This window comes from Typopeltis vanoorti, chromosome 1, assembly GCF_054136105.1.
Source record: "Typopeltis vanoorti isolate ZY-2024b chromosome 1, IOZ_Tvanoo_1.0, whole genome shotgun sequence".
Classification (NCBI taxonomy): Eukaryota; Metazoa; Arthropoda; class Arachnida; order Uropygi; family Thelyphonidae; genus Typopeltis; species Typopeltis vanoorti.
Window position 1 is genome coordinate 152,316,973 of NC_143549.1, and position 25,441 is coordinate 152,342,413.

General features: G+C 34.6%; 1 protein-coding gene across 6 annotated transcripts in view; it reads right to left on the reverse strand.

The window, feature by feature from the left end:
* LOC150110547 (uncharacterized) overlaps positions 1-25,441 on the reverse strand; it is a 72,826-nt gene that overhangs the window by 27,434 nt on the left and 19,951 nt on the right. For 4 of the 6 annotated variants that reach the window (XM_090394674.1, XM_090394649.1, XM_090394658.1 and 1 more), the window contains exon 2: positions 3,822-4,060. In XM_090394674.1, the coding sequence (XP_090250800.1) occupies positions 3,822-4,007 (186 nt within the window). In that variant the 5' untranslated portion in view covers positions 4,008-4,060. Of the gene's footprint in view, positions 1-3,821; positions 4,061-5,318; positions 5,461-9,912; positions 10,043-25,441 lie in introns of those variants that run through there. The other 2 variants (XM_090394642.1, XM_090394667.1) reach the window with 2 other exon arrangements.

Sequence of the window (25,441 nt, forward strand, 5' to 3'; positions counted from 1 at the left end):
AAGTGTACAGAGCAACAGTTTTATGAATTCTTTTTCATCCAGTATCATGTGAATAAAGTCAAGTAGCAAAAACAAATAAAAGGAAAAACTGATCTTTCTTTCTCTTATCATTTAACTTATCTCAGGTATGACATAACTAGATGCCTTTTTTCCGGAATTACGTCATAATTTCTGAACTGCGAATAACTTACCGGCAAGGTTATCAGACATATCAAATTGATTCATTTACGCTCATGGTTCATGATGTAAAAAAATAAGTTCCCTGCGAAATGTTAAGACAAATACAACCGCCAACTAGGCATTGCATGATATCTGAAACATCTATTTAGTATTTAAATTAGACACCAAAAGATAGTCGGTATTTTCCAGGAAGCGCAATGAAAGTTTCAACAACTGTTACCCGAACAAGCTGAAAAAGAATGTTCTTCAACTCAACAAAGTTGTAAAACCTATAGCATATTATTACCTTGGTGAGATGGGGAGGGAGAGAGAGAATAAGGATTTTTTGAACATTTTATAAATAGTTTTACATAATCCGAAAGTACTCTAGAGACAACAAAACGTGAAACGTTTCAAGCCACTTTAGTCCTCCACACATAGGGGCGATGGTCTCACACCGGTCGATTAAATTTATCTATCACCTAAACACAATCCTCTTAATGAATTTTTCTTCCTTGTTTGAGCTTCGTTAGAAAATCGTATAAGAATTTGATTTTTTTAAAGGGTTTTTATAGAAGTAATTTTATAACCATGAAATTGAAGCTGCCATGTTTGATGTGGAAAGCAAGTAAGCATCTCCTTTACATCAAAAATGGGAAGGGTCGTATTCGATAAATATTCTAGGAAACACTAACTTAGGAAAAATACAACTTACAAAATGTATGGCGCACTTTTGATTGGATCAAAGCTGCATTATTAAAATAGAATTTCGTTAAATCTCTCAAATATTATGCATGTTCACTTAAATTATTTAATTTCGCAGTTAGCAATATTTCAGTATGACGAACGAATGCACATTATAAATTTCGAATAATTTAAATATATAAAAATCAACTTTAAGCAGTTTACTTTTTTTCTTTCGAGGGAGAGGTTCTTAAATTACATGCGGATACCTATTTAAGACATATGGTTAGTATTGAGTGAGCAATCTTGGAAATCCAAGCTCGAATGATAAAGTATACTGACTGAAAGAAGATATTAAGGTGTATTGGTTGACTGTTAAATCTACAATGTTCAAATGGTCGTGTAAAGATAATACTTCACTGAATTCATTTAATATTAAAATTACAAGTCATCTAAAAAAAGCGCTTTTTTTCAGGTTCACAAATCCCGTCTAGAAAATTACGGATTCCCATAAGGTACGTCAAACTTAATGAATTATGATAGTCAATGTTCAACAAAATACGGTTATATTACAACGTAAAGTGAGAAGAATAGCGCAACAGTTAATTGATCATCGTGTAAATTCTTGTTTTACACCCTTTCTCCCGATGATCAGTGTCTGAAATTAAGCGGAGAAGGCATTTTTTTAAAAGTACTTTGCTTCTAAAAATCAAAATTACTCTCCCCTTCTCTAAGAAAGTGTACAACTTACTACTCCTTTAAGTAGTAAGTTGTACACTTTAACGGTTTTAAAGGTCAAAGACTGAAATTAAGCCTCTCATTTACATCATAATTTATCTTAAGAGGTTTTTTTTTAAAAAAAAAAAATAAGATATTCAACAGAGAGACAGAAAAAAAAAAAGTGTAGGCACACCTTTTTCTTGAGTCACTTTTTGCAACACATTCCTGAGTGCAGCGTCAACTCAAATAGGTGAACTTTGGATTCGAAGACGAAAAAGAAACTAAATACACCTGTATGCAATACACACAGTCTTAAGGCGTTCAACTGAAAGCTACTACCAGTAAAAAAAACCGCTTGAAATAAAACGCCAAAATTTAAGCACCTGCAAGATTACAGACTAGAATTGTAATGCCAGTAAATGCCTCGAAAATTTTCGATATACTCCGATTCTAAAAATTATTGCGGTCAGAAATCAGCATGCTCTTTTGAGACTTTTTTTTTTTTTTTTTTTTTGAATCGTCACTTCTATTTATTAAATGTTTCAAGTACCAAGTAAGCCTTGACAATTTCAGAGGAATTCGCAACATCCAGTTATACGGAGAAAAAGTTTTATTTTTAAAAAAAATAAAGCATTCCCATTAATCAGAACACTTTGATAAGTCAAGAAAAACAAGAACGAGCTGCTGCTAAGATATTTTAGTCGACTATAATTGAGGATGAGTTATTTCAGGCACAAGTTATGAAGAAAGAACAGGAAGAATTATCTGTTATCGCTTTATATAGCAGGAATTTTATATAGACTTTTTTAAAAAATAAGGCATGTCAGGTTGCGTTAATTAACAGTTACTGCATACGCCCTGTCTGTTCCCATAACTGACAAAATAAACTAAGAAATACGTCAACAATGAAGAAATCGTTGGCTGTATTCATTACAAATGAGAAGATATTTTCCACAAAATGCAATGATGTTGCGCCACCTAACGTAGATACGCATCAGTTAATATTAGCTGATATTTAATGAAATATGACAAGACTACAGATGAAATAACCGTTCTAGAAATTGATTTAAAAACAATGACTGGAGGAATTTCTGTTAAATAGTGTTATGTTTACGAAACATTAAAATTCTTCATGAGTAATTATCAATTACTTATCAATTTGTGAATCAGATTTATTACTACGATACATGAATATATAAATAATTCAAATTTAATTTTTATGAATGAGAATTATTTTTATGGAAATCCCCCAGGAAAGAAACAATGATTCATAATATTAAAAAATCAAATCTTTAAGGGAAATCTTAAGTATATCTTATAGTAATTCAGGTATTTGTACCGTTTCCAAGACTGTGATAAGGATTTGATAGTATCCGACTGATAAAACTTCCTACGCAATGGCCTTATCAATTTCAGGAAACAGTCAGGAGATAATTTGCATTTTACACATCTTATAACTGGCTGCTAAACGCTTCGTTGATGTTTCTCTTTCGAATATGAGACGAAAGCGTTGACCTTACGTGATTTAAGTTCATTAATAATACCGAGAAGTGTGGAAAAACCAGTAGGAACAATTTTACAAATTACGCCGTTATAACAAATACCAGCATTTCCTCGTATAACAGTATTGCAACAGTGTGCTGCGTTGTTGTTGTTATTGACTACTATAACAACAAAAGTCAGCATTGTGGTAGCAAAAATAATTAAAATAAAATAAATACATAAAAAGTGATACATTTTAAAGCGAAAAAAGTCACTGTTCATGTCTTCTTGGATTTATAAATGAATGTATGGATATAAGAAAATGGGGGAAAAAATGCGGTTTTTTTTTTTTTTCGAGACTATAAATTTCCAACATAATCACAGTTCATGAATCAAGAAAAAGCATATTGAATAATATCAAAATATGAAATAGTTCTCAGTAAATTGCTTAACTGAGAATTTTTAGAGATTTTTCCTATGTAGATTATATCTAAATGTCATTTTTTTCCGCTTTGTTCCTCGCCAATTCCAGAGAAAACTAGTTTCAGACCTCACTGAAATTTCCAACGTCAATTTTTGCCTACGTGCAAAACAAGTTTCTGCAACACTATCGAGTTAATATTCACCACTTCATTAGTATATATTCACTTTACTAATTTTACAATAATAAGAAAAGCAAACTCCGCGTATAGAATTTCCATTAAAACTTTTTCCAATGCATGCCATTTATAATACTTTTCAATTAGCCATCACCAAAATAAATAAGAGATACTTACGAATTCTTGCTTCCGATCTGCTGCACGATTTCTCGCCGAGTTTCCCGTCCTGACTACATTTTCATAAAGCTGCTGGAGAGGTATGGGCGGAGCTTCGGACATATCTTTCGTGGGGTCAAATACGTGGCCTTCTAAACCACACGGATTGATCCATCGCGGTTTTTCTCTGGACAGAGGTGCAGTCATGGTGACCGTTGACAGGGCACTGACCAGGCACAGTGTGAGGTAGTACCGGGAGTCTGCAAGAAAGACACCAATTAGTCCCGGTAACCAAGGACATCAGCTCACGTGTCAAGACAAGATAATGTTGATGGAACAATTCCAAGTCGTTGACTCGAAGTGGGTCAATAATAATTCACAACTAACTATAGATGCAAGAGGAGACTCTTACAGAAAAGGAACATGGTCAAAACCTACTTGTTCCAGCTCGTCGTCGCCTTTTGTTATTCGTGGAGAACACGCCGCTCCTTGAAACCGTAACGCTGCCGGAATGGATAGTGAACATCGTCGTCAAACTGCTGCCACTTTACGTTATTGCCAGGCGGGGGTCACGAACACTTTCGGGGGAACGTTGTATATGTGTATGGGCTCCGGCAAGTGCTCTATTGTGTGCTGCCGTAACTGCTGCGTGTCCGATTCAGATCTGACCGGTCTCGCCGCACACCAGAATAAATATCCATTCCAGCGGGGAAGGGTGAACTTCCCTGGACCGGTGTTACACGTGGGTTCAACACCACCACCACTTGCTCCGTGACGTCATGCCGGAAGCGCAACTTCCGCGGGATTATTGGACGGCTGACAAAAAGGTATGCAGACGTCGGACCCGACCGACGAGGAAAATGGCGGGCAACATAAAACATCAGTTATTGGTGGGGGCAATATTCGGTGGGCCGTCTGTGACGTCAGAAATCAGTCCCTCCCATTCAGGGAGAGAGAAGAATGAGCGCGTTTGATAAGATAAACCCACCTGTGGCGCTCGCGGTACTGGCCCAAGCCGAGAGGAGAGGCACCGACGTTGCACTAACCCTCCGGATTCCCCGGCCTGGTAGTATGTTACTCATCGTACTGCTAAAGCGGACTACCGCCCACGCATCCACCCACCCACCCAATCCCCCCATTACTGCAAAATTCCTCCGGATGATCTCTAAATCAGCAATGCCAGCAGCACCGCTTTGGAATACCTGCCACTGTTAGTCTTACCCGGGGCCAACTAGACATACCTGTTGCACACGAGCTCCCATTGTCACCCTCCCGCCTGTTTCAGCAGTTCAAAGCAACTACTGCTCCTCGTTCGCAGTGAGTTACGGCGGGGACGTGTTGGCTACGACAACCTGCTGTGCATCCTTCCGTTGTTGGGCAAACAACTTGAGGCACTTTGTACCCGCTGTTGGGAAGCCTTATTTCTCGTGCGTGAGGCGTAAGCGCACGTGCACAATTACAGTTTCAACCTATTAAAGCGAGAAAAAAAGCACGAATTAGAATGCATTCACTACTTACCCCATCTCGGATGTGGCCTTGTGTTGTCTTTGTCGAAAACATTAGGCTTAAGAGGTTAGATTACGACTGCGCATGCTCTTTGTCATACTGATACCTCGTGTTCTTTAGAAGCGTGGTTTAGATAGGATTTTCCGAACATTGGACCCCGTTCTGTCTCAGCACACTTTACTTTTATTTAAGTCTCAGGAACCAGTTCCTAGAGTAGTCGTTCAAGACATCTACCCTGTAACAGTTGCTTGCAACTTTAGACGTTTACTTACAATTCAGCTAGTTAGTGCCCTCTGACGGAAAAACAAGTACGGGTAGAGAGTGAACACTGTCAAAGTTGCGCAACTTAACTGTTGTGTGTAGCGTTTAGTCATTTTTTCCCCTCTCGTAAGACAGTTAACTAAATATGTGAAGTCAGAGGATAAAATACGACTAAAATTTATCCTTATTTTATGAATTACAATTAGATAAACGTTTCCACATTAAGAAGTATACAGTTGATGTAGTTCGTGGTATTTCTGTAACATATACATAAACTAGATGTAATAAGTCTTATTTTCAATAAGATTTATTATGGTTTCCATTCTTTCTTAACATACGCATTGTAATAAATATTAAATTCGCTACCGAGAAAATAGTACATCTGACGAAGTTTATAAACATGGAATTGAAGGTAAAGTGAGCTCTGAAAACAGAAGAAAATTATCTAGAAATGTCTGCTTAAACGTTTGAATGAATTCGAGACTTCTATTGAATTGTTACATTGGAAAACAAAGAATGATCTCTCTCTCTCTCTCTCTCTGTCTCTCTCTCTCTCTCTGAGTATCCCGAACAATGCAAGGGGAAGTGATAAATAATGGCTACCAATAGCAGCTTCATGGAAAAATTCATTTTAACTAAAACATCTGATTTGAAAAAAATAATAAATAAAATCTAGTAGTATATGGTAGCATAAAGCAGAAAAGTTGGAAATGATCCTAGATTTTAGAATAAAATAAATCTACGCACTTTATGTTTGCAAAATATTGAATTTTCAAGTTATTTCTTTGTGTATTTTTATGATAAATTTCCTTTTCAATATCATGGATGGCATCTTCTTGACCTTCGGTAATTGTCGATGGATAAATTAGAAAATTGCACTAACTTGCCGGCCTGGTCAGCATATTCAAATCCGGCAATGGATGTTTGCGATTGTTTTTAGGTGGCAGATGAGCTTCGACTTATTGGAGGTCTGAAATGAATTCAAAAAAAAAAAAAAAAAGTTCCATGTTTGGTCTCTAGAGCAAAGTTTCCGGACTATGTAAAAAATAAATACAAACCATTAAATATATTAAGAAATCGTTTATCCATCTATGATACGAATATGCTATAGGTTCATATAAAATTTTTTTTCTTGGGTGGTAACCACAAACAAAAATTAAGTTTAGCCTGACAAAAGACAGACTTTCAGAAAGACAGGAAAAAAAAAGCAGACTTACGAAGTCTGCATGCAAATTACAATTAAGCTTGAATCCATTAGAAGGACAACCAGTCTACGGTAAAAATGTGCTACCGAACATCCCAAGTAAAGGAGTTTCTTGAACCGAAAATACTCTCCTGACGTTGAATTCCTTGAACTTCAATTACAGTTTCAATTAGCCGTACAGAAAATTAGAAATAAAGATAAAATAAGACGAATATTTAACTAAACACTTCACTTCATCATAACATGTCAATTACGTAACTAAGGGTCTAATTGTTCTTGGATCTAGGAAATTACTCTTTAGTCACGCCCTATTCTGGTCTTTAAATAGCACAATCGATAAAATTCATTGCTATGTGATGTGACCCTTTGTATTCATTAGAGTTTATAGATGCCGACTTGTTCAGCAGCTTGAACTGACATCTATTATTCTAAACTCCATTTTGGTTTTCAATGGAATGCTTAGAATGTTGTAAAATTAATTGCCTCTTAATAGGGGATAGAAAAAGTTATAATTACAGCTACAATATTTAGAATATAAGAAATTTCACTTCTCGTATTTTTTTTAATTTAATTCAATTTCATTTTTTTACTTATCTCATATTTTGTTTAGCGAGATGCAAAACTCAAGTTCCTTGGACGAGAAATTCCATTCCATATGATTCCAACCAACCCACTTTCAACTGGAAAGTCCTAAGAGGTTCGTTGGGTCCTAGACGGAATTTGAACCCGATCTTTACAAACTGGGTTCAAATGTCACTCCGTTCTCGTTACTCCACAAATGAAATGCTTGCAGAAACCCTATAACTATTTATATAGTTAACCAATTCATTCTCCATAATTTCAGATTTCTGCTCTCAATTTGCGATCTCCGAGAAGAGAAGCAATCAGTGTTACTCATAACGTTGTCATGTAGATTACTGTTGAAAACTGAGGTGATAAATGTGTACTTAGAATGCATTTTATCGATCGTTAGCGAGCGTGTATTGTAGTGAGCAAACAAGAATTCCTTACATGCAATATTACCACATCGTTCGCTGCTTCTTGTAAAGCTGCCGATTAATAATGCGACAATTTTGAAAATGTAGCGCCGTTACATTGAATAAAACTTTGTAAGACGTTGTAATTCGACAGATTAGCATTCAGGCAATGAAATGAGTTATGTTGATTCGTTTTGTTATCCAGTTTACAAATTTAGTACTGGCTTCCATTTTATGGTAGATAAGTTCGTTTTGAATGAATAAATATCACCTGATAGGCCATTCGAACCGAGGTCTTTCCAACAGATTTTTTTCTATTCACGAACCTTTCGGGAAGATGTTCGTGAATAACATATCCAACTCTGTCCGTAAGGATTATTATTCGATTCGAGTCATTGGCAATACCATGCCACTCTGTTTTAAAGATTAATTAATCTACGACCACACCATTATTTGATTCTTTCATGAACATTCTGGATAAAGTAAGTGTAAATAATTCTAAAGCAGCAAGTCCAGGATAAATCTAAAAATTTCACTGGACCGCCTCAGCTTCTTGAAACAACAGAATATTTGGTTGCGAGATTATGATCTCTTCGTTTAGTTTTTTTTTTTTTTTTTCCCTTAAGCCGATAATATGCATCGGTATTAGTATCGTGGGCAGGTCTGAATTTAATGATAAAATCCTTACACAGAGCTGCACTTTTTTTTTTTAACCCACTGAACATCTTTCCAAAAGGAGTTCGCGAACAGAAAAATTTCTTGGAATGACCTCGGTTTGAATGGTCTAGCAAGGAATATTTATACATCTAGATAATCTGAAAACCCTGCTCTATTGACCAAACATGAAACTTTCAAGCCACTTCAGAACTAACAGGAATGTGGCCTCACACCGGGAGATAAAGTCGTTTACTATCAAGAAATTCAACAAAATATCCAAATATGTCTACTGTGGGAATCAGATATGCAGACTGTTGGTTACAGAAAACACACTTCCACTCTGCAACGAAGACTGGTAGTGTCTTGAAGAAATGCATGTTGTCCTCAATGTAAGAGCTGATCCAGTCAATATCACAGGTTGATAAACGAAAGAAGACTGACATGAATCTTTAAATTAGGATAATAGTATTACTGAGAACTTATCCATACAAATTTTCTTCTAGTCCACCTATGTGCATGCTTGCATTGTTTTTGATCTGATTTGCAATGACAACAGTTAATCGAACTGAAAGAAAAGCAGCAATAAATTCATTTGTTGAAACGGTCTTTATGAATAGCTGCTCCTGTTCAAGTAGGCAGTAATGAAGACAAACTTTTTGGAGGGGTGTGAATGGAAGAAATTCTGCAAAAGTGAGCCAAGGTTTTAAAGGGATGAGGTGATGCCTCATTCGGTACATCTGGTTTGGGATAAGCGAAGTTTTTTTTTTTTTTTTTCATGTAGTAAAAGGTTTATTCTCATCTTAGAAACAATTTACAGCCTTGCAACTAACATTGAAATTACTAAATGTGTGTGTGTGTATGTATGTATATATATATATATATACACATACATATACACACACACACATACATATACACAATGATACCATCAAAAAGATAACTATTTTGAAATGTTCTTTAATACTTAATCCTAGCACACTCATAAAAAAGCGCCATGCGCCAATTCCTAAACTATTTTACTTTAATACCATCTTTCCAATTTTCAGACAAATGTTATGTGTTTATGCGAATTTGAGTACCATTTGAGTTTCAAACTGCACCTTATCAAAGGTTGATAAACGAAAGAAAACTGACTAGCATCTTCAAATTAAAGATAATAGTATTACTGAGATAATTTACTTTAGTTGCAGTTGAGTTTCGGTATTTGTACTCAAAGTATTCAAAGTTCAGCTGATATCAAATCTGGGTTCCATTGAAGATAATTGAATCAATGTCTTATGAACCACCTCAGATTATTCTTTGTCAGAATAAGGAAATATCCCTCTTCTCAATAATTTAAACGTTATTTAGCCAAGGCCATTCAGTTTTAGAGGATTGTCCGGTTTTTCCATAAGCAATCCCAAAACTTTTCCACATAAGTTTATACGAAGTTAAAGAAAACTGAAGTGAAAAGCAGATATTCAACAAATCTGTGGTCAGCATCATAGCATCCGGCCATAAACCTCACCTTTGTGCATTGCGATCATCGGCAAACACCGCTACAGAAAAGTCTGAGAATGAAGTGCCGGAAAGAAGTAATTAGAGCATCTAAATGGTTATTTTTCTTTTTCACGGAAACTGATCTGTTCTTGTTATCCCTTGGTGTGTACAAGCGAGGGGGGAAAATCGTGGAAGGAGCCAGTCTTGTTCTTTGAGCTAGTTAATCTTTTTTGTACATTTTTCCACCAGCCGATCAAAAATATCTCGATTCTATAAAATTGTTCCAGTTGTCCTCTAGGGGAAAAAAAAAAAAAAGTATTAAATTTGACTTTGTTCATCATAATTTTTTCTTCTGTGACAAGTCTAAGAGCCTGTTTTTTTTTATAATTTTTTTTTAACCCTGATCAGTAAAATTATGGCAACTTCATTTTGATCTAGCCCGTTTTATGCAACTTAATATAGCTTAATTATACTGCTTTTAATGCGCTTAGTAACTGCAATTTTTTAATCGGTATTTTAGTATTTATTATATTGAACTGCAGCAGAATATTGCGACAGTCTTCTGCACATAAGTTAATACTCATCACCTCTCCGCGGTGTCAGATGTTCAACTCAATATTCTTCCAGTGAAGTGAGTAGTCTTGAAAGCATGCGATGGAAGAATTTGCGTAATGTATTTATTTCTACATACACGTCACCTGGAATTATATTTAAAGCAAATACCAAAACCTTATTCTAATATCGGTTTAAAAAATGGGAAATGTTAACTGTTAGAACACTGCAAGAAAAGGAGAAATTACCTGTTTCATAGGTAATTACAGTTAAATATTTTAAAAAGTTCTCTTAATTTCTGGGTGATGAGATTAATATCAAATTATCGTAGTATATTTTGAGATAATTCAGAACGTAGGACTACTTTCTATTACGTAACTAATCACTAATATCCAAATTTAGATTTTTATCTTCCCCCTCCTGCTTCGAGCTATTTTTTGTCAGTCAAATACGTCCATCCTTGGACTTTTAGCTTACAAGTACGACAGTGTTACTATATAAACAAGATATCCGGTATATACGAAATTTTAAGGCGAGGCTCTCAAAAACCCGGAAGAATGATTTAGCAGTAGTGAGCGAGTGAACAAAATCGTGCAAGAATTTCGACACCTTTTTTCCGCCCCCATACATTTGGGAAGATTCTTTACCTGTTGACTTTCTTCAGTGAGGGCAAGATGCTGACGTCACGAAGTGGCAATGCAGCTGATTGTGTTGTATAAGGTGTCTTCGGTATGATTAATGATAGCAAAATTCAGGCTTTATTACTATAATGAATAAGAAAATTATTCATTAGTAATATGAACACCACGATTTAACCACCCATAAATTAGCCAAACAAGTTGAATTTAAATAATGCAAGATGAAAAACGTTCCACTCGTAGTGAATTTATGCAACTTTACTGCATAGCGTGAAATTCTTAGTTAAATGTAGTCCAAAATGTTGACTTGTGTAATGTACGAAGTGGTGTTGAAATTGTAATGTATGAATCGACAAATGTCGGATTCGAATTTTTGTCGATTTCATTAAATTAGCAAGTACGAATCGCATAAAACAAAAATATTTTCGATTCAATTGTGTTAATAGCACATGAGCAAGAGGCGGTTTCTTAGTGATGGAATAAGTCAACGACTTATCCGAAAATATTAATTTAAAGCACGACAGCGATTTTTTTTTTAATTGGAAATTAGGATATGAAATTCGTTCAACTATGAGCGAATATTAGAATGATGCTGACTCCTTAGAGGCAAACGTAATGCAAAGTGCAGATTATCCAAAAAGATTTCTTTTATTTAAGATTATAGAAGTAAATAGTAAGAATTAAAACAAGCGAAGATGTAAATTTAATCCTAAACACAAGTAAGGATCTACTGGTTTCCATCTAATTCTACGTTCAACGTCTTCAATAGGACTGTCCAGTACAGTTGGGGGGAAATGGTTGTAATGCTTCTCGAATGTGGTGTTTCAATTCCACAAGATTTCTCGGTTTGTTATGATGAACTTTAGCCTTAGTCTATGGGTGTTAAAATCAGGAGATAGAGAGGGCCATTTTATAGGGTTCCTCTACCAATTCATCGTTCTGGGTGTATTTAGAAATGAGATTTACTTCTGAAGTGAAGATTTAGTAAACAGTTAACATATCAAAACTTACATCTTCACTTGTATTTTAATTTTTAACATTTACTTTTAAGATCTTTAATGAAAAATTAAAAGAAAAAAATACTAATATATATATATATTTGGGATACCCTGTGTGTAAAGACAGGACTTCTTAAAGCGTGTAATAATATTTTTCAGCAATCCCTATTCGGAACGGCAGAATTTTCATTCCAAACTGGTGGATAAAATATATCTTGAGATAGTCTGGCTATCTGTAACCTACGGAGAAGTAGTAAAAGTGCAGTGAATTTCTTCATGATTATTTTTAGCTCAGCATAACCAAAAAAACAAACGAAAGAAGCAAATATTCCCAAGTGTATTTTGCTTGGATCATTAAAACAATGACAAAGCAAAAACGTAAATCCCCTGCAAACCAACAATCAGAAAGATCAACTGCTAAATTTAAGAAACGGAAATTACATATTGCACGACTTTATTCATTTGGAATATTGGTTAACTGGATGCGGTATAAATATGAATTCTCGTAAATGATGAGTTTTGTTTGAGCTATATACAGCATTATCGTAATGATATCAAACCGAGGCAAATCAAATGTTATGGCAATTATAAAAAAAACTGTCATTATAATAATGATATAGTTCTTATTGGTTCTTTGCTATGCAATTAGTAATTGTCTTGACCTTCATGGAGTAGATATTCAATCTATACTGAAAAGCTCATACAATTATTCCGTGATATATATGCAACTACCCCCTTCTTTTTTTTTTTTTTCTTTATTCGTTTAGGAAACAAGGCAAAACTAGTTCATTCATGTCATTTATTATGAGGAATGTCAATGAAGGTTAGATTGGAAAGAGGACAGAAGGCAGTTGCACATAAAGGGGAAAAAAAAAACTAATAGTAACTGCTTACGTTCCCTATAAAAAGACGTCAAGCGAGTTGTGTTTGATGTCATAAATCAATGAATCGCAGAAGTAGTTTGTCAACATTAATGTTACAAAAAAGAATTGATAGGTCCATCAAATCCTTCAAAGTGACTTCAGATACCGTATACTGTCTTGTTCTCCTTCTCCTACGCAAAACACCCTTTGGTAACAGCTACACGGAACTCCCGCAACAAGCAATTCGTGTTCTTTGCACGCAATGATACCCACGTAAATGTGCTCAGTAGAATGGAGAAAGCTTGTAGATAACATCAACGGCCAAGTTGATATAAGTACGTCCTTTCGTAGCAGTATTTGATAAGTTGATGATAGAAAGTGACTTTTTTTTTCCCTTCCCTATCTGGCTCATACACACAATGTGCGTGTGTATTGTTCTTTTGGTTTTACCAGTTTATTTACGAGGTTATGTTTAAATTCATAGCTCTTAGCTTACCACTTTCTATTCTAATAGTGATAATTACAGTGCGTAGGAGGCGTTGAAGGCCAACTGAAGGAAGGAACTTTTTTTTTTTATTGTTTCTTTCTCTTTATGTATATAAATGGCAACTAGCACAATTAAGAATGTCAATTGCCTTAACATTTATTTTGGTCAACTAAAAGAGCAGAATAATATTTAATATTTAGAGTTCGATCTCATAAATAATCACACGTGCATTAACCGATTGGGACACCCTGTGTATAAGGAATCATATGTTCTTAGAAATCTAAAAGTAAAAGAGTACAAAAAAAAATAATAAATAAATAAAAAATGTAAATGGATTACCGAGTATTATTTATCAAGGGTCCATACCATTTCTCGAAATTAAGTATATGCGCAAGAACTTTCTAGCTAAGCTGCAGACGCTTCGCATTCTTGGATAATGGAGCAATAAACGAGTTCTTCCATTTAGTAGGAACCCCACTGCAATGTGCTGGGAGAGGCTGGCATCAACCTCGAAAAAAGGTACCACCCTAACTGGCAATCTTTTCCTTGAAGCTGGACGCTATAGGACGCCAAGAAAAGCATCTTAGCTTATCTTTATAATGTGATCTCTTCTGTGAAAGTAGAAATGTGGATGTTCCAAGAGATAATACAAGGTAACGTAATTACTGAAGAACAAGCAAAATGATCTGTAATAGTTATTACGAAAATTATACGAATCAGACAGAGCAGACAGTAGGAGTTTGGAAATTATAGGCAAGTAAAAAATTAAAAAAGGTTTTGAAAAACCCTTTCCAAAAACTTTTTCAGAACTGTTTTGAAAGGCTACGACACAACTGACATCGTTTAAGTCTGAAGTTTGGATGAACTTAAAACATGGAATTTAATCCGAGATTTCAATTAGAAGTGGATTAATTGCTTACTTCGATAGACAATTGGTAAAAGCCACTGGTTGTTTATTGCAAAGGCTGCCTGTTGCCTGAACTTGATGAGTTTGTATATCTCCGAGTTTATATGGCTTGTATTGATATATAAATTCCGAATAGCTTGTTGCTATGTAGGGAGTGCTGTATTGTCTATTAATTGCATGTCTTGTATTGCATGCATGTTATTTAGTTTGCAGGAGAATGTCCTTTAACTTCTGACCAACTCTCAGCTTCAGTTGAAAAGCCAGATTTTTTTTTTTTCCAAAAGGAAAGTTAAGATATTGTTCCATCTAAAGCGAAAAATATTCTATAATCATTTAAAATTATTTTTTATTTAAAATTTGCAGATTTAGACATGATTACTAAGGACACAACAGCAGTGCATGCAGCGAATTATTTGATTCGCTTGAGATGAGTTCAACTATCGAAGATTTTTCTATAAACTAGTCTAATAGAATAGTTCCTCGTTTTTCGCTGACTAAGGTGGATGTGACGTAACCTTCAGTAATATCTCCAATAAAAATGATATACAAGAAATTACATCGTTAAGAATGAATTCGATGGTAGACAATGACACTTCACAACAGCTTGGTGCTTTTTTACTCGATGATGTAATTGAATTTTGGCGTGCGTAGGTCTGATTCCTTCCTAATAAAGCAAATCTTCACGTGTAGGTAATTTATATCCCGTTAAGTCTGACGTTAATTACTTTTCTTTTACATCGTTTTATGGCTTCAGTACTATTTCATGGACGCTTGCAGTCCCATTTTGCCTTTGCTCGAGTTCATGCCACCTCTGACGTCATGGTGATTGAAGATTTTAATTTTTCTTAGTTTTAATAGTTCGATAAATCAAGGCCACTTAATTTCAGAACACTATCATTAGTTTAAAGTATTTGTATAACAATTCGGAGTTATTTTCTGAGAGAGAAATATTTCCAAGGAGATTCAGGATGTCCTTTAAAACGCATCTTCTGTTATATTAATTCCTATTGAAAAAAAAAAAAAAAAAGCTTCGCTATCCATTGTACTTTCATGTAAGTGTTCTTGATGGATTTTCGACGTTGAAAACTGTTTACCCGTAACAGTTAGAACTAAGGAAAATACAAATGATCGAACTCTACCCCTTTCACCAAGAAGTGTATTGAATAGAATTTGTTTGGCAGAAGAATACGTCACGAGGAATAAAAAGTTCAAATAAAAGGCATTATTACAACCTGATTTTAATATTTCCAGGAGGGAAATGAAAACAGGATTTCCTGATTAGAAATTGTCAAGGATTTATAATTCCTCACAAAAAAGTAAATGATTTTTTATCGCTCAACGAGAGGCTGACATCTTGCTTATAGAAATTAAATGGCTTGGAGAAAAGAAAATCTTGGTTTCAAGAAAAAGGTTCTTGGATTATCTAAGTCTTATAATATTAATATACACAGGTTTAACCTTCGTATATAACACTATCATTAAGAAATTATGTTCCAATTCAGGCATCAGTGCACTTTATTTCGTTTTCATAAGTACAAGGAGGCGAAGGGATTAGCTTTCTCATTAAAACAGCTTAGTAATCCATCCTTCCTTCCACTTTCTTGGAACCGATATAAACATTATCGTTCGGTTTTTAAGTACTTGAACTAGTCTAGTGACTCATCGAAAACGTAATAAGATGGAAATTGAACAGTGTCAAGCTTGTGACATAGGGAGGTACTAACGAATAATTGTTTTCCCTTCTACGAAAATGATTTCTAATATATAAGGTCAATGTTCTTAAAAGGAATATACTGTTGGGCGTGTCAGAAGTTCTTAGACAACCAACCAACGATGTCGATTCCAATCTGCAACAAGGAATTCAATTTTATTAGTCGCTTGAGGCAGTTCTAAATCCTAATCAAAATTCACGATGAATCATTCTGGTCACCGACCTCTCAATTTCTACTGATAGCTAAAGAATAAGCAGAGAGGTGGAAGATAGAGGATTAATATTATAATAGACATCATTTCTATTACCGAAATATAGATGTACCCAAACACTACTGACACTTAATCAAATCTTAACATTTTCTTGTTTGTAAAATAATCCTTTCTACTCCAATAGGTCAGTTGAGTATAAAGACATTAAAAAAAAAAAAAGTCCGTCACGAGTAATCATACTACTGGATAAACTATGATTATCCTAGAGATTCATAATAATCCTATCTTAATATCCTTCCAGAAGGATTAAAAAACAAATGATCTTCCTTAAAATGTTTGGATCAGTAAATGCAACTGCAATTTAAAGCTATTAGGAACAGGCCCAGCCTCCAGTAATCCAAAATAATTAAAAGCTAATTATGAAGACTGATTTACATTTACAGGAGACCATGGATTTGAATTGTATACTTTTTTCCTCCCTTCTCTAATAGCTTGGCCACCTCTTCTTAATTAGATATATTTTCTTGAGTACAATCACCATTAACACACTGACTATTTTAAATCCACTAAATAGAAGGTGGGTCAACTCCATCCTTTTAGTATTATCGGTAACCATCTTTTAAAAGGCAAAGCGTAGACTAATTATACTGATTTTTTCCTTCTAAAAATGAGAGGGAAGCTGAAGCGAGTAAAATGATGACACTGAAGCCGCGAGCACTGATTGATTATAATAAACAAAATAAAAATAAAAAAAACATACCACGCCATTTCGTGGAACAGAAAAATCTGCAATATTCGAAGAAATTCTGACAGGTTAGTTTAATCCCCGGGAAGGAGGGAGAATCAAACAGGTAAATTTATGTATAACGAAAGGTAATTATAATGTGTGTGCTGATTTCCAATACAAACGACCAGCCACCCTTGATCCTGCCTAGAATGACCTTTGATTTACGAGAAATCTTTGCAGTCAGGAGACTGCTTGCCAAAACTTTCTGAATACATGCAAGTAAGAATGGGCAAGTAAACACGTTTACTAGAATACTACTGGTGTGACAGAATGCACAGTTAGAAAGCTAATTACCAGCTACTTCTGGGTTAATCGAAACTTGGTATTAATATTATGCATGCAAACAAAACACCAGTTTTCCTTGAAGTTGAGTTCCACGTTTCCTTATATTAACTAATTTATTGTAATAACATGTGCCTATGATGGAACAAGAATCCGCCCAGATCATTACCTAAACACGATTTTCAGAAATATTCCAAGCCCTGAACCCACGCTTTATGCTATTGACAGCATACATAGAAGCATTTGAGCCTTTACTTTTCCATTATTGTTTGCTTCCTTGGAAAATTATTTTCGGTGAAGAAGATTTGGGTCGCAGAAATGTGATGGTTGTTGCAATCCTTTTGTTCGGCGGACAAAATGAAAACTAAAGGAATGTTTTTAATTTTATTATTATTTTTACTGCAAATACGTAACTAAGTGTTAATATTGGCATTTGCTTCCAATCCAAATAAAGTTATTTTTTCTGTTGTTTTAAAATATGAAGGAAAAAAAAACTTTAAAAAAAATCGCATACTTTGAATTGACATACTAAAATGAGGGGGGAAATGGGGGGGGGGGTTAATCGACTATTGTGGAACACCGCTCTTAAGATCCTAATAAAGGTGGTGGTGATAAGCAAGCAATATACATTAAGATTAATTACATTGCCTCACGTAACAGAATCCACCTACCTGTGCCATCCATCTACTACCACGATAATAATGACGACGTTGTGGCAGTTCAAGGAATGGCGGAAGATATAATTAATACAAACAGATCGATCTTTACCGATGTAAATAAAGGTTCCGACTCCGTGGGAAGTTCCTCGAGCGTTTTGCTTTCCTCCGTGAGAGAGAGGAAGAAAACCAAGGTTAAAAAAAAAACAAAAAAAAACTCCAACAACAGTACTTAACATTAGGGCATGTCCGGTATGAAAGCGTAGTTAGTATTGCAATGTATTCTTAAAGTACATGCGTTTATAAAGTTGCTCCCTATTTTAAAAGGGAAATATCTGTAGAATCGTGCCTACGATGAAATAGACAAAACTTCAGTAACACTAAGACATTTATTTTGGCTTTATTAGTGCGTGTTGTTTCAGTAAGTGTGTGTGTGTGTGTGTGTAATAACTTCCTCTACATTTCTACACCAAGAATATCTAGAACTTCGTAAGATCTAGAATTTCTGAAGTATTCATACTCAGTTTATTACTTTTCTAATGGCCCAGATGCCACAGGATTAAGGCGATGACCATCCTGAAGCTGCTAACGAATAGAAGAACCCCTCAGTTATTACGAAAAAACTTTCTGCAGAAAATGCTTTCGCTACAAATGTTTAATTTCTTATTTTATAGGAACTCACATCCTGAAGGACTCATTGCTTCAGTTGTGTCCATGCCAGTGAATGTCCAGAATGGACTTTTGAAAGATCCATCATTGGTCCATGCCTTAATGTTCTGTGAATAGTGGAGTCATCTCCATTATATCTTTTTGCTTTTCAGCCTACATGAGGATAAACATGTTGGAGCATGGAATATCGGGGATATAGATACCATTTGGGTGTAAGCCGATTACATAACTTATATTTCCAAATCTAGGAGCTGGAATCCAGAGTTTTGGTAGGTATAAGAATCCTGCTCTACTGCAGTGATTCTACCAAGTTTCATCTCACTCTTTCTCTTATTTACTTGAGGTCAGAATACACCTGCGCAATGTTATGTCAGAAATTTTGTTTAAAAGCCTAATACATAAATCTGATGACATTCAAATCTTTCAGTTCTTCGCAAGATTCTAATGTTAAAATCGAAATATTTTATAACCGATGTACACACACACACACACACACACACAATATACACAGATCGTGTAGGTGACCTAATTAAATCATTAAGGTAAATTAGTTATGTTAATATTGAATGAATTCATACACAGTAAATCTTACTAAACATTGCTTTTTAGCGATATAGATTAAGTAGATAGTTGCATTTGTAATTGGTACCTAATCAGTGATAATAGAGAAGAATCAATGTGGCGTAGTAGATCTACATTCTATAATATTCCTGATTTTATTATTAATAATGATATATCTGAATCTCATTTCGTAGTAATGAAGTTCCATGATCAATAGTGGTTAAAAGAACCAGAACAGCAACACGCTTTGGTAGTTTTCTTTGATTGAAAATTACTCCCGACTTGTTATTCTCATCTTTATTAGCAAATGCAAAAACACCGTTTAACAAAATCTTAATTTTTAAATGAAGAGTCTTTCAAATGAATAACACTTCTGAAGAAATGAGATTCAACTGAAACTTAGAATATTAAGAGAAGTAATAAATAACCATTTGCAGTTTCCTACTCTTTCTATAGTTTTAGTGGTTTATTCTACTCGTGATAATTACTAATCATATATTATTCTAGTAAAAATCTTCTATTCTTAATATCCTATTCATAGAAATGCCTAGACGCTCCCGTTTAATTTCATCAGTGGGACCCTCGAAATGGTGTATTTCCATTCAAGACCTTTATTATTACACCATGAATGCTAGTTATCGTGTTAGATTTCTTAAATTCCTAGAGGCAAACTTCGCAATGTAATGTGGCAATCAACTAACAAAAAACAGAAGTACAGGGCATGGTCAAAAGCAGGTCACCACATACTAAAAAGATGTGTAACATACCAGTTCAGACATTGCACATTCGATAAAAAATTTCATCACTGGGAAATTTCTGCCATTGAAGCTTCCCACTCATGTAAGTGTCCGAATTCGTGCGCATACACACGGAGAAACTCATAGGCAAGTCTTATTTATGAATAATACCCAGGATGCAATATATTTTCTAAATAACTTCATTAATCTTCCCCATTACTCGAAAAATAGCTGTTTTTATGAAAACCGCAAGTGTTTTATACAAAATTTAATTCTTGGTATAAAATGCAATATTAGATTGAACTAATGCTGTCATCGGTCTGAGCCATTCAAGTTGCCATCACCATTTCATGTATGATGCAAACACGAATTTTCATAGACGGTAATAAGAACTGATGGCTTATTGATGTATTACAATGAACGAGAACGATTGCAACTCTTTTTGTAATGACAGTGAAGCATGTATCACTCATCTCAGTAAATCATATACGAAGTACAACGTATAGATTTCCAAATCGCTTCCTATAACTCATTTAGCATTATGTATGTCTAATCATGTATAATGCGAATTTCATTCCTAGAAACAACTGATAGATTTTCTTAGCACGTCAGTGTGCCAACTTTGTACTAAGAAACAAAACAACTTCAGTACAAGGTTAGCACTAAACAATGAAGATATAAAAAAAAAATATATATATATATTCATCCAGCTTTGCAGTTAAGTCATTTGTATTTCATTAACGGAACGTGCAGCACTTTGAACCCATTTTCAGTATAGAAGGCCTATGACATCTCTGTGAAACACTACACCTGTTCACCGGCAGGTCGAGACTCAACCTAAGTGCCCCACCCCTGTAAAACCACACGTGTTTCAAACAACTAAGCTAGTTGAAACGTCTCTTAAAAAAAAAATGAATATATATATATATAAAAAGTTCCCTATTATCTTGTCCCCACCGACTATGTCATCAGACCGGCCGTAGTCAGGGATACCCATTGAACGCTATGCGATATTTATTAGTTTTTATTGTAACACATTAATCAAGTTGGAATGGGCACGTCAACTTCTCTCGCCCATTGTTTGGTATGCTGAACAAGATTTACGCTAGGATCGTATTGAATGCCTGAGGGAAGAATAAAATTACTGCCCACGCAAGATTTTGTTCGCATGTGAATGCCCAGATTTTATCTATCTCATTAGAATTCGTTAGAGGACAATTAACATTAAGTGTATTAGCATTCAATTATTTTTTTTTTTAAAAAAAGATACATAATAGATGAACTTATTTGATAAATAAACTACTTGAAGCGATATCCTCAAGCAGTATAAGGTTAATATACTAAAAAAATATAAATTGTTAAACCTAATAATAATCTAATACTTATTTACTATCTGTTTATAATGTTGGGCTATTTAGAAACCTTAACGGAGATGATAATAGTGCCATTTATACATGCTACATAGGAACGCATTGATGTAAGCCATGTGCAATTTTTTTTTTTTTTTTACTATCTTTTCAGTGATTTTTTTTCTTCTCCTTCTTCGGCAAGTCGACCAAAACACGAAGAGGGAAAAAAAAAAAAAAAGGTGCAATTATAACAAATTATATAAATGATATCGTCCGGTCCATATAAGTTGTAATAATTTTATTTTTGTTGTTGAGTAATGTGAAAATTAAAAGTAGGCGAGAGATAAAATTTCTGTCTTCAGTCTAGCGAACTGAAATAAACCTTGATTTATAGACTGCTTTGAATACTACTCTTTTGGGAATAAAACGAAGTTAGCGGATATTTGAAATACATGGCTGGTTTTATCATTAGGCGAACCTAGGCAATCGCCTAGGGGGCGCTAAGACTTCGGAGTGCCAGATTTTGCTACAACATATAGACAATGTATATATTAAGACATTGTATAGGAGCATCGGATACTCTCGGACCGGCCCTGTTGATACACTGTATTTTACACTGTACAAAAGCATCGAAACTAGTAAAACGAATGTGTGATAACTTAATCGGAAGTCACAAGAATTCTTAAAAAATAAAAAAAACACTTTTATTAATCATAAAGTAAATAAAAACATCTATAATATAATATTACGTAGTTTATTATATATTAGATAACATGGCTGAGCCGCGTATGAAGGCAAAATTAGTTTCAAGATAAAGAAACTACCATCTCTTTGCGGAAGTCTTACGACAGTTGTAAGACCAGTCGAGCAGGCAGGCCTAGAAAAATTTCCTCGTGTTCTTGCTGATTTTAAAGTTCTTCACTTGGAAAAGATCGTGATTTAAGAAATTATGAAGATTAGTGATTGAATGATTTTTTTTTAATAAACAGCGAAGTTGTATGGAAAACGATCCGCTGGATTATATTTCATTGATTAACTTTAAGACTCCTTTAGCAGAGACCAGTTTAACAGTTCAATAAATTTCTTTCTAAACATTTGAGGGGGGAAAAATAATATCAGTTATAAGATATAAAGTGACACAAAATGAGAAGAGACAAACGAGGAGAAAAAAAAAGAAATTTGTCTAATAACCATAGGAAAATTTTGTATAGATATTAAATAAAAAAATATATACCATAAAGCAAATTCGAAAAAAAAAAAAGCAGCATTATAACGAAATAGCACAGCCACAAATTACAGGATCGAATTATGGCTAGTTCTGTTTATAAACAAAACGTATGTGCAACTTTGTTTCATAAAGTGATGTTAACAACGTGAATCAAGAAGAAACTCGCCCTTGACTAGTCAGCTATTTTCGTCTAGTCACACTACTAGGTTATGTCAGCGTTTGTGTTGACATTTGAATAAAGGATTTTCCACACTGGCGATTTCGAAGTGACGTCAAAAATAGAAGGTTATCTAAAGGGGAATTCAGTGCATTTTTCTGCGAACCTTTCACGTAATTTGTGACGAAGAGATTTCTTTGCTGAGAGATCTCAGTCACGTTTGAAGCAATTTGTAGCCGGAATTAGTCAAAATATTAAGACGCGTATCTTAGAAGTCATGATAGTTGTTTCATTTTTTATAAAAGAAAAGAGGGGGCGGTGGCAAGATCCGTTTAAACATCCTAAAAATGGCGTTCCATTGGATTTTCTGATGACTCAAAAAGCAGATTTAAATTTAGGATGTTCATGTTTATTGTTGAAACTACATTGCAGAGGACATTTCTAGATGGAGATGAGGGGAATGGAAACTTATACAGGTATGATAGGAAATTTATTTCAGGTGTTTTATTTATCGGCTATTTGGTCATTTAATAAAAAGCAAGTTTTCCTAACCATAAACCAACATTTCTATATAGTTTGAAAGCTCAAAATATGGGCAAAGTTTAGTGTATTAATTACAGTTCCAAACAAGGAAAAAAAAAAGTTTAATCGGGATAGAATTGTACTGAAGAGTCCAAAAGCTTTCAAAAGGATCTCCGTACCAGAATTTCAGATACTAATTAAACCCGAAATACCATTGCATAATAAATAACATTAAGAGTGGTGTTATTTATTCTGCTCATCATAAAAATAATCTTCTGCTAGTTTTTCTCCCTTTTTTTGTAATAAAGATCATTAAATATATATATATATATATATCACTAAACCGCATTCTACGAGAATATGTCCATACATTACTATATAATTATATTAATTTACTTTGATAAATGAACTTATTTTCGGATAAAATTCGTAGGTTCGGATAATGAAACAAATCAATATTGGATTTTATTTTCCCCTCCTTCAGATGTTTAAAAAGAAGTATGCTGACATCAATCGTCTAACGAATGTCAGTTTGGTGACTAATCTTTCCTTTCTTAATTCCAAATATTAAGGGAAACGGAATCACGGTCTATAGTACATCCCTGTCATGTTTGCAGAAAGATTTTTGACATATTTTGCCGAAATATTGCATTCCGGATATTTCGCGATGATACACAGCTCCTTATTAGGACATTCTTTCATAAAATATTTTATTACGTTATTAATAATAAAAAAACAAAAAATATAAAAGCATCCTATTAGAATTCAAAACCTCCCACTTATAATTTGGAAAAAATATTCGAAAAAAAAATCGATTGTTCTTAATAACTCTTCCGTAATTAAATTTAAGAAAAACAAACTCAAAAGCAGTTGTTTAAAATTATAGCTTACAGTCTAAATATATTCGATTTAGAATTTACTCTGAGAACTGAGTCTCTAGAGATTTAATTCTATATTTAGGCATCAGTGAACAAAACTGACTGAAACGACCGCTAAAAGATTTGCATTTCTGAGAAAAAGTTATAAGCAGAAGAAACTCATTTTTTTCTCCCCCGACTTCTGTATAATTTTTCCGTCAACAAACAAACCACATCTGAAATACTTCGAAAATCTCAACTGTACCTTTCTAAAGGTGTGTTTGTAGGTTACATTTTTCCCCCTCTGTGCAATGGGAAAAATAATGAAGACTACCAGTAAGCACCGGGTAGTCGTGTCCACTTTATCTCCCTAACAATCGGGCGTTCCCGATGTGGACTTCCTGGTGAAGACATTTAGAAAAACTGACATTTACAGTTTTCGCGGCATTTACAAAGCTAAAATTTGCCGATGCTCCTGCAGTAGCTTCGTCTTGTGTTCTGGCAGCACCCCAGTGAGTTTCCAAATTCTGGGTGGTCTAGGAACCCTGCCTATTGTTGACTACCAGGAACTTAGTTGCCGTAAACGGCACTACGTATCAATTCGTAGTTCCTGTAGCTAGTAGTAGTAATGGAGAAGAGAAAAAAAAAAAGAGGAAAAAAAGAGCCACACCTAATTCCTAGAGGTCTCGGCACTACGATAGCCTCGAAGGTCAACACTAGTATCTCTTAGCGAGAAACTTCATCTGCGTTGTTGATATTCAAACCCACGCCACCATCCCTCTATTTATAGTAGAGTAACCCATTCTCCGAAGAGGGAGCCTTTCATCTGAGGGACGCGTTAACACCCAAAGTAACCTCAATTAACCTGTCTTTCGGATAATGACATACTCGTTTGTTTCTAGCTGCAAACATTTTGGTTGTTGCGTGTCAGTATGCCAACCCAAGCCGCAAGAGGTTACATGTTAAACGTCACTTAAACATTCACTAGTGAAGGAAGACTATTTTAACCTTAATTGAACACAATGCCACGTTTTGTTTGCAGAATACACCTGTTTCTGAAACGCTTTCCTTTTCCTCCCCACCATTAGGTCATGTTCGCCTAACACTTAACTATTTTGACATTCAGTAAGCGTAGACATATACTGGTGCTGGACTTCTATACGATATCGTCCAAAGGTATCGTTTACAACTACATTTTAACAAATTTCGAATACTTCATTCAGCTGTTCCATTGCATACTTTATTTATTGTACAGTCTACTGTAGATTAGAATGGTAAATAAAAATCAGAACGATGAGAATTGTTGACATGTTATGAAACATTGACCAACCATTGAAAAGGTTTGCTCCTGTTATTCAGTCCGATCAGTAAGTGCGTAAACATT